At 34.5% G+C, this 10,340-nt stretch overlaps 2 protein-coding genes and 1 non-coding gene across 3 annotated transcripts; 1 reads left to right on the top strand and 2 right to left on the bottom strand.

Moving 5' to 3' along the window:
• The first annotated feature begins 452 nt into the window (after nt 1-452).
• TRNAR-UCU lies at nt 453-525 on the top strand. The gene has a single exon. It is a non-coding gene; the product is annotated as a tRNA-Arg (tRNA).
• A 1,240-nt stretch (nt 526-1,765) lies between these two features.
• On the bottom strand, nt 1,766-3,430 carry LOC106331974 (trihelix transcription factor GT-3a-like). Its single transcript, XM_013770417.1, has one exon. The coding sequence runs from the start codon at nt 3,149-3,151 to the stop codon at nt 1,919-1,921; it is 1,233 nt and encodes a 410-aa protein (XP_013625871.1). The 5' UTR covers nt 3,152-3,430; the 3' UTR covers nt 1,766-1,918.
• A 465-nt stretch (nt 3,431-3,895) lies between these two features.
• On the bottom strand, nt 3,896-8,376 carry LOC106335866 (threonine dehydratase biosynthetic, chloroplastic-like). Its single transcript, XM_013774520.1, has 9 exons — nt 7,820-8,376; nt 6,534-6,713; nt 6,178-6,447; nt 5,738-5,944; nt 5,415-5,663; nt 5,263-5,333; nt 4,562-4,679; nt 4,351-4,485; nt 3,896-4,272 (listed from the first exon to the last, which is right to left on the bottom strand). The coding sequence occupies exons 1-9, from the start codon at nt 8,258-8,260 to the stop codon at nt 4,132-4,134; spliced, it is 1,812 nt and encodes a 603-aa protein (XP_013629974.1). The 5' UTR covers nt 8,261-8,376; the 3' UTR covers nt 3,896-4,131.
• Between the last annotated feature and the right edge of the window lie 1,964 nt (nt 8,377-10,340).

The following is a 10,340-nucleotide window of genomic DNA, read 5'->3' as shown; positions in this document are numbered from 1 at the left end:
CATATCGATCCAGTTTGTGTGCGTGTAAATACCAATAGAGGCACAACGTTTGGAGTGCTAAATAATTTCGGTTTGTTCTTGTTCTTTATTCCATTGCCGAATAACCAGGTATATTCAAAATCTTAAAATCTAGATTTGTTTCAGTATTGACATGAGATTCTAGGCAAACTGAATTCATAGGTTGATTTATAAATTGTTATAAATCGGTATGAATTTCTAACAGTGCTCTCGTGTCATCTTCATCTATGGAATATATATACAAAGATAAATAAACACAGTAGATACTAAGTTCAGTGAAGCTTTAAGCGAGCAAAGGCACATACTAAGTTCAGAGAAGTTGTGAACTTTTCTTTCAACCTGTTAGAACCAAAATTCTTTATTCTTTATTTCAGAAAACCAAAAACTCACTGTCATGAGTATATAAACATTAAACCTGACTGATTAAAACAGAAGCACCCGTGGCCTAATGGATAAGGCGTTTGACTTCTAATCAAACGATTGTGGGTTCGAGTCCCACCGGGTGTGCTTACGTTTTTGGTCTTTTTAGGGATCGATCTATAATCATTATGTCTTCTTCATAATGATCTTAAACTATTCTGAAAACCTTTGCCTAATGTATAAATCGTTTGTTACTTTTCATCGTTGATTCGAGATAGATACATTTCCTCTGACTTTTCTACTTAAATCTTTCAAAACACGTTTTGCCTTTACATATAAAAAAAATGACTTTGCTGATTATGTCGAAAATGTGAGAATCCTAAACATGCCAGAGAACTGAAACTAGAGGTTGATTGTTTGCAGTTTTTAAAATGGTTTTTAGTTTTCTAAAATCTATTTTTTTACTAAACAAGATTTTTGAAAAATAGATTCTCTAAAATTTAGGGAAACCAGATTTTGAAATAACTACATATTTCTTAGCAAAAACTAAAAACCACATTTTTTTGGTTTTCTTAAACAATGTACGTGACTTTTTTTTTTAATATTATTTCTATATTTGAGCATTAATATAGTATAAATAAATAAAAATAGATTAGTGATAATATAGTAACTATTCCAAATTACTAAGAATCAACAAAAAATGTTGTCTATCATTTAAATTTAAATTCTAAAACTACAAAATAATCTATATCAGTAAAAAAAAATAATTCTTTTGTAGGATATAAAGGGCCTTTTTAATAATAATTTTTATTTTTATTAAAATAACTTAGAATCAAATTTAAGAAGAAAGCTACTTAAGTTGTTTAAGCCACAAAAATGAGATTATGTCTTAGACTTTATTAGAAACTCGGAGCTGAACTAGTTATTAGTATTGTCTTTTATAAAATAATTTAATAAAAAATTAAAACTAATTAATAAAAAAAAAAAATTTAATTTTTAAAATTTAGCCAATACAAAAAAAATTATATATAAATTTAGTTGTATTAATGTACCTTTTAATAATTTTAGCTAGATTATGTATAAATATAGTAAAATTATAAAGCAAAGTATATATAACTTATGTTTAAAGACAGAATTAAAATTTTAAGTTTATGTTTAAACATAAAATTATATTTGTTTTTGCTGTTTTTTTTTTAAAATAAGCTTATGTGTGTTTTGGTAATGATAATATATTTTTTATTTCCAGAATAAATATTTTACTATTGATAATATTTTCATTTTATTATTTTGTAAACAAAAGCCAAAAACTAAAAATTAAAATCTAAAATCACCAATCATGTTTTAAAAAAAACTAAAATCTACTGCAAAATCAAAAATCAAAAATCAAAAACCAAAATCTAAAATCCAAAAAACAAAAATCAAAAACCAAAAACCAAAAACTAAAATCCAAAAACTAGAAACCAAAAAAACAATCATCACGTAAGTTATATATAATCTAACCCAAAACATCATTAATCCTAAGTTCCTAACACTGATCAGCTCACCCCGTTGCGGAACTCGGGTCGACCCGTTTACCCAACGACTGTAACTCCACCAACTCAATCTCCCTCCGCCGGAGAATCAAAACCATCCTCTCAGTCTCAAGCATCCGTCGCTGGTTCTCGAGCTTAGCCTTCTCCATTTCCCTCTCTTTCTTGCTCCTATATCTCATCCACTTCACTCTCTCCTTCTCCATCTCCACCGCCTCCCACTCGTACCCAACCTTCCTCTCCTCCAGCTCCAGCGCCTTCCTCCTCATCCACTCCTTCTTCTCCCACGCGCTCTTCCCCGGTTCATCCAACGCACGCGCCGTTTCTTCTCTCATCCGCTTCAGGGCCCCGGATACTCCTTCCCCTCTCCTCCGCTTCTTGCTCGTCTCCTCCTCCTCCATCTCCGACTCCGAATCCTCCGCCGTCTCCGACTCTTCCGCTACCTCCGCCGCGTGAATACAGCTCTGCTGCTCCGGACGGTGCCGACTCGGATCCTGACTCGGTTGTTGCGGTTGGTCGAGATGGCCGCAGCTGTTGTGGTAAGCGCACATCTCCTTGAAGAAGAGATGCTTAGAGTTGAGCAGCTTCTTGACCTCGTCTTTCAGTTTAGGAGTGAGATGATGATCCATCGTCTCGAGCAAGGCTTGATTCTCCACGACACGACACGCTGTCCCTTTCCCGAGAATGTCGTTGACTCTCTTGTACCGTTTGTTCAAGTCGTTGAACTTGTCTTCGCACTGTTGCGGCGAAACAGAGAAGCCTTTCTCCACCATGGCTCTCGACACCGACTTCCACTTCCCTTTCTTCTGCAACACCCCTCCACCGCCGCCGCCGCCGCCACCACTGATTTTTTTTTTGGCCTCGGTTTGATCGCCTACTCCACCTTCGTCGCCGATGTAGTACACCGCCATGATCAGGAGCCGGACCATCGTGTCCGTCCATTTCATCCGATGCCACTGAGAAACTCTTCTCTTCCCGTCGGTTCCCACGCTGTCTTCCGGGTGGCACCCGGACCCGGAACCAGACCCGCGGTCTTCTTCGTCTCCGACGCTTAACGGGGAGAGTTGCATGGCTTTGGAGGAGCGAGGGTACAAGGACTTCAGCGGTTGTTGGTGATGTGGATGCTGATCGCCGGCGGTGGAGTAAGGATGCGGATGCTGGAACTGCACCGGGTTCGGTGGGTTCTGCGGCGTTTCTAAGGTTAACATTCTCGGATCAAACGCAGAGAAGGCGTTAGGTTCCATCTTATTCGAATTGTGAAAGTGTTTCTGTATCAGAGTCAAAGGACGAGAGAGAGAGCGTTGAGTAAGATATAGTACAAAACAGAGAAACAGAGTAGCTGGTTTTGGGCCGTCAGAGGGATGGTCTGAAAACTACCCATGGTTTTGTGGTTTTGGTTTTGTTTTTATTTTTAGTTTTCTTTCCTTTTTTGGAGATTTTGTTCATATTTAAGTCAAGCCAAAACCAAGGGCCTGGTTTTGGTAATACTATGGAGCTGCTTTTTCTGGCCACCGTTTGTGACAGTAAATCCAATATTTTTCATAAGACTTTTTCTAATTGAACTCTCTCAGTTTAGAAAATGTAAATGTCAAGTATATAACTTTTTAACCGTGATTCTTAAATAAAGTGCTCTATTACAATTTTACATCACCAACAATAATAACGTTTATTTTAAAAATATTTACAATTTTTATTAAGAGTAATAGTATAAGATACCATTACATTATACATATCTGCATACAAATATGAATCTTCTTTGTTGACCTACAAATATAAATCTCTGTTAACAAAAAAAAAAACGAATTATTTTAAAATAAATAGTATTCTGGTAAATATTCTACCACAATATTTTAACGTCTCTATTTAAGTATTTATCTAACAAAATTAGCTAGGTAGTAGTGTCTTTTTAACATATTGTAAGATATTACTGACGGCCTTAAACATTGTTTGCTAGATATTTTATACATTAGAAAGCATACTTTTTATACAAACAAAATGGCCAGTTTTATTGCAAGGTTAGCCTCAAATTATTTGATGAAAGGTATCCAAAAGTCGAGAACAAACTAACATAGCGATGAGAGCTCGTGGGAAATAAGGTTACACATTGAGCTAGTCCCAGATTTGTTTCTAACAGGTGCTCAAGAACAACCGTGGTGGACACAAGGAAGACTCTGATATCTTATTCTACTTAATCGGTTTTGGTCTCTCCATCACAGCTTCAAACTCAGTGCATTAGAAGGTTGAAGATGGCGTCTTCACTTACCAAGACGTACTCGTATCCAAGAACTTGAGCTCGGTTTCGAAATTCCTCAATTTCTTGGTCCGAGACTTGGATCCCCACCAGCACGTTCGCCCCTGCTCCACCCTGTTTTGAAAGAAGGAAACATTGTATAGTAAGAAGAAGCCTCAAAAGTTACAACAAATGGTGAGTTCAGAAATAAACCTCTGCACGGTAATGGAAAAGGCTAATGTTCCAACGTGGACTGAAAGAGTCCAAGAAGTTCATCAGAGCACCGGGTCTCTCAGGGAAGGTGAATCGGCACAGAACCTCTTCTTCAACACTTGATCTTCCACCCATCTGCAAATATACAAAGTGTGATTCACATAACAAACTTGTATCAAATCAATGGGAGTTGTGGACAGAAGGGACGCACCAAGTAACGCAGGTGATCTTTAACTAAGTCACTGGTGGTGAGGTTCCTAGTTCTGAGTTGAGAAGATTCCATTCTCTTCTCTAGTGCTTTAAGCTCTCCGGCTGTGTGCATTCCAACACTAAGCATCAATACACAAAACTGTGTGGATTAGAGGACTAACAACAACTGGCCTGGGCATATAAACCAAGAATCGAAAACAAAATCGGAACTCGAAAAAACCAACCGATTTTACAAATATCCAAACGGTTCCTACATCTCTAAAACCGAGAAACCGAAACGGAACAAAGGACCAACTGGGTAACCGAATATCCAAAATACAGTTTATATAGTTAATTATATTTAGTTTTAAAATTACTAAATATTCTAAAATACTAATTTTAAACCAAAATGGCGAAATATAGGTAAAAACTAGATTAACAAAATATCTTTTAGCCAAAATATTTAAATTTCTTCGAATTATCCTATATTTTATCCGAAAGTCCATAAAAAATTGTTTTTTACTAAAATTATCCAAAACCCCAAAACTGAATTTGACCCAGAAATTTATTTGATATTAGTCGTTCTTGATATTGTTATCCAAACCAAATCCAAAACCAAAATTCATAAATAACCAAAAAAACAAAAAACCAAACCGAAAACAAAAACTGAATTCCCAAGCCTAAAAACAACTCCGGAAACAACTTTTTCAAGAACAGACTTACCTGTATAGTACAACAGATTCCTTTTCCGAGCCACATCTATACTTGAACTCGGTTATATTCATTGGTCCAATCTGCATCATTCAAATGTATTGAATTAGATTCGCTCTGTAACCTGATTAACTGCTATACATGCTGTAACACCAAACACTCACCAATTCACAGAACTGCTTAAAACTTCCAGGCTTTTCCGGCAAGAGAGTAGCAAGAACAGCCTCCTGTTGCCTACCGACATTGGCTAGTTCCGTCACAATCCGTAGCTTATCAAAGTTCATGTTTGCACCACTGGTTATGGCTACGACATTCACGTCCTTTAGGCCATAATATTTACAGTATGCTTCACCTCCAGCGAGCGCAAGAGCACCTGCTGGTTCTAATATGTTCCTTTGCTCCTCAAACATATCCTGTACTGACAAAAGTCTATGATTATCCACAACAATGCGCTGTGCAGCCATAACAAATAAAGTGTATAAGTTACCTTTATTGATGCACAAATAGCATCACGAGTGACAAGAACAACACCATCCACAAGATTTTGGCATATACGAAAAGTCTCTTTGCCTACTTCTTTAACTGCTACACCATCTGCAAAGCCACCAACCTGGTCTAGTATCACTCTCTCGCGGTGATGCAACGACAACGCCATTGTATTTGCATCCGCTGGCTCTACACCAATGATCTTCACCTGCATAACCCCAAAAAAGCCACAATAAGATGACAATACCAAAGTAGCTATCACGGCCGGATTTGAGATTTTGGGGGCTATAGACGTTTCTTTTTTTTTAAATTACAAAAAAAACAACTTTTCATGATTATAAAACCTTTGAAATTTTTGGAGGTCAAAGCCAATGTTTCATAGGGCTGTGCCCAGATCCCGTCCTGGCAACCAAAGTACTAGAGAGTAGAGAGTGCACATACCTCAGGACAAACTCTCTTTACATAAGAAGCAATACCAGCTATCAAACCACCACCACCAATGGGGACAAAGATAGCATGTAATGGACCTTTAGCTTGTCGTGTGATCTCCATTCCAACCGTCCCTTGTCCGGCAATAACATCAGGGTGATCAAAAGGAGGTATAAAAGTCAAACCTTCTTCCTCAGCTCGTTGCTTCGCAAATGCTTGTGCTTCATCATACGAATCCCCAACAAGAACAACTGTTGCACCCAAGTCCTCCACAGATTGCCACTTTTTTTTTTTTTTTGGAAAAACCAATCAGAAACTAACTTCAGAAGGAAGCAAAAAAAAACCATCATCAAGACTAATGCAAACACCTTTATTTCAGGGGTTGTACGAGGCATAACAATCACGGCGGTGCAGCCGAGCTTAGCAGCGGACATAGCCACTCCTTGAGCATGGTTTCCAGCTGAGGAGCAGATAACCCCTTTTGCTAATTGCTCTGATGTCAGCTTCACCATCATGTTGTAAGCTCCACGAAGCTTAAACGACTTAACCTGAACCATCACACTCACACACACACACTAGCCTCAGTTTCATACATGATTCAGCAAAAATCAACCAAAGGTATAAAATTTCAGTGTTGTTAACACTATTCTAAAAATCAGTCTAGGGTTCCGCCTAATAAGCAAATCAGATATAATTTGAAAAGATTTTTCCAGAACATTTTTTTTTTTAAATCGGTCTAGGCGCCGACTTAAACAATAAAATTCTCTATAAGACGTCTAACCACAGCCTAGTGATTACTTGAACGTTGGTTATTAGAAATGCCAATGTCATGTAACCTTTTGATGTAATAGTGACTAGGAGTTTTCCTGCGCGCAGAAATAGTAATTTTTAACATAACATTTTTTATTTCAAAAGAAAATTTTGATTTATATTTCAACATTATTAATTTATATTTTAACTTCAATTGTTATAAAAAATCATAAACGTATTTTTGTAATCTTATTTCTTTTGATTTGGTATAACTATTTAAATTTGATTTTATTTAAATTTTAATAAAGATAAAATTAGATTTTATAAAAATAGTTTTAATTATATTATTGTGTTTAGTGATTATTTATTTTAAATATATATATATATATCTTCCCATCTAATTTTAAATATATANNNTTTTAGTTAAACTGAAAAATCTTTTTGTTAATTTAAACGATGAAGATGAACAGATAAATTTAAATAATGTTTAAATATTTAACTATCAATTTTTTTTGAATTAGTTTTACTTTATTTAGTTTATTTTTATTAATGTGAGATACATATATACATATATATTATTATTTTAATTGTGATATATGAATTATTAATATATTTAATAGTTTACTATAAATAAATATTTATATAGAAAATTGACATTAATGATGATATATGAGTTATTTTTATTACCATATTTAAAATTCTTGCAAAAAAATTTATATTTTTATAAGAAAATTTTACATTTCACAATTAATACGATGTCATGTCACTATTTTCTAAAACCATGTCATGTCATCTATTTTAAGTTCCATATCATTTTTTTTTCAGCTATTTTTTTCAGCGAGAATGATTGTAGTGACGATATGTGTATAAATCGCTTCGCAAATATAGTCTAAGGGATGCTTACAGGTTGCAAGTCTTCTCTTTTGAGAAAGATACGAACACCTAGCCTCTCCGACAGCTTCTTGGCCAAATGAAGCGGCGACTCAACGGCGATGTCGTAAACCTTCGTGGAGAGTATATTCGTCAGATACTCCATAGCCTCCACGATGCTTCCGTTATCGTGGTCGCTCGCACGCTCCGGAACCGCGCCGAGGTAACCGGGCGGGTACTGTAGAGAGTTCGGAGAGACCTTGAGACGTGGCAGAGGAAGATCCAGCGGAGCCAGAGACGTTTCTTCGCGGAAAAGAACAGCCACAGGTGACACGTGGTGGCTACGAGATCGAGTGATTCCGATAACCGGTTTTAACCGGAAGCTACGATGAGGTAGAGGAAGGTGGTGGAAGTGATGGGGTGACATTTGGGTGCGGAGAGATGACGGAGCCGTTGGAAGCTTGACGGAATCCATGGCGGCTCTGTTTAGAGAGAGAGAGAGAGAGAGAGAGAGAGAGAGAGAGAGAGAGAGAGTGGTAGGTGGTGACGGCGGCAACAAAAGTATCTGAGACTGGTTTGGTTTTTAAAAGACTTTCAAAAGTTATTTATAAATTATGCGGAAAATAATAGTCTTTGTTTATTTTTATTTTTTTGTCATCATGTCTTTGTTTATATAATTATTAATGTATAGTGCTGCTCTTTACTCTTTTTTTGGCCATACAATATTATAGTTTTTTTGTTTTATTAGTATATGTTTCATGAAATAACACGTGTTATGTGTGGTCCAGTAGTGTGGTTATATTAAATTTGAATGTATATGTTTAGTGAGATATCTAAATGTTTAAGATATTTTAGTATTATATATAAGATATGTGGTGTTACAAAATCTTAAAACTACTACATATTTTCTCATTTTGCTCTCTTTTTCATCCATGCAACCTTTGATAACTTGTTGTGAAATTAGCTGACACTTTTGTTAGGAGGGGTTTGAGACAAGTTTAAAGACTTTTCACATTTACCAAAAGTGACTATGTTTAAAAGATGTAGTTATTAGAGTATATATATTATTGTTGTTAGTAACTTAGTATATACTATATATATATAAATGTACATCTGGATCCAGCCATCTCCTAGATAGTATAGATAGTAAGTAGATTACTCATGTAATGTGATCTTCTCTTGTAAAAAATCAGAATCATGTTGTCTGTAGTGGTTTCGTTAACGGAACCGAATCCGATCCAAACCGAAATATTTTGGGTATTCGAATATATCCAAATCAAATTATATAGTTGAATATATTAGCTACTGTTAGAGTTAATATCTAAAAAATATCCAAAATGTATAAGATATTTTAATTGTCAAAAATATTTGAATATATATAAATAGTCATAAGTAAATATCTAAAATAGTTAAATAATACTCAAAACATCAAAAATACTTAAAATTTATATTGATTCTCCATCCAAATATTCAAGTCAAACTAACTTGTATGTTAAATTTAGGTATTTTGGCATATATTGCTCAAATTTATATGTTATATATTATTATTATTTTAGATTTTGAAAAATTTAAAGTATTTATGAATTTTTTAAAATAAAATAATTTAAACGAGTTATCCGAACCCGCAAATATCCGAACCAAAATTTATAAATATCAATTAATGGACTGAAAATTTTAACCCTGAAACCCCAAAATCTGAATAGATCTGAATCGAAGGTATCCGAACGTCCACCCCTAAAGAAAATCTTTTCAAACAAAAATGATATTGTGACATGTCGGTATTGTTTTTTTTGTGATAGAGAAGAGAACGATCATTATTTTTAACAAGAAAACAAGTTAATATTTGGCACATTCTATATTAAGACGAGTTTCTACAGGGGCATCACATGTGATATAGGTGAAATCATACAGTACTAGTACTCTACCAAGTTGTAATGAAAACTCATACGAAGTCATGTTTGGTACTTTTGTTTCCTTGTGATTATTGAAATTCCTGTTTGTGCTTATTTTCGCAATGTATGGTACAATGACAAGGATGTGGTGGAACATATATTACATTAGCATAGTGGAAAATAGGTTGGTTGCACGCTAATTGCTCCAATAATCACTTTCGGCTATTTAATTCGGCTATGCGTTAGGTTTATTCCCCTGTAATCCTTATATATTATTTGTTAAACATTACGACTTTTTTTTGTATCCACGTGTCATCACTAGGATGATTTTTAGAATTATTAGAGAAATATGTTGGTTCATCTAATTATATAATAAGTTTTTTATTAAACTAACCATAAATTCATTATTAATGTCATTTATTATTTTCTTAAATAAAGATTACGGAATTGCCTAATGTGGCTAAAGTATATATGACAATTAATGATTTTGAATAATAAAGATCTGATAAAAAAACAATGTATCTTCTTTCAAATTTGTTTAATTTTAAACTATTAAAATAATTTAAAAAAATCACAATAACCATATTATAAAAATTTATATTTTTCTGTATATTTTATATTTTGAATTTTAAAAAATACTATAAATTACTAAAACTGTTAAAA

This window comes from Brassica oleracea, chromosome C3, assembly GCF_000695525.1.
Source record: "Brassica oleracea var. oleracea cultivar TO1000 chromosome C3, BOL, whole genome shotgun sequence".
Taxonomy (NCBI): Eukaryota; Viridiplantae; Streptophyta; class Magnoliopsida; order Brassicales; family Brassicaceae; genus Brassica; species Brassica oleracea.
Note: the sequence above shows the minus strand (reverse complement) of the source record. Positions and strands in the feature narration are given on the sequence as shown.

What these genes read in the sequence shown, in the direction of transcription:
- LOC106335866 (XM_013774520.1), bottom strand. Translation starts at nt 8,260, where the DNA reads ATGGATTCCGTCAAGCTTCCAACGGCTCCGTCATCTCTCCGCACCCAA. An exon ending in GAATCTGTTGTACTATACAG is followed by an intron (nt 4,680 to 5,262) that starts GTAAGTCTGTTC and finishes ATTGATGCTTAG; the next exon opens with TGTTGGAATGCACACAGCCG. An exon ending in AAGATCACCTGCGTTACTTG is followed by an intron (nt 4,486 to 4,561) that starts GTGCGTCCCTTC and finishes GTATATTTGCAG; the next exon opens with ATGGGTGGAAGATCAAGTGT.
- LOC106331974 (XM_013770417.1), bottom strand. Translation starts at nt 3,151, where the DNA reads ATGGAACCTAACGCCTTCTCTGCGTTTGATCCGAGAATGTTAACCTTA.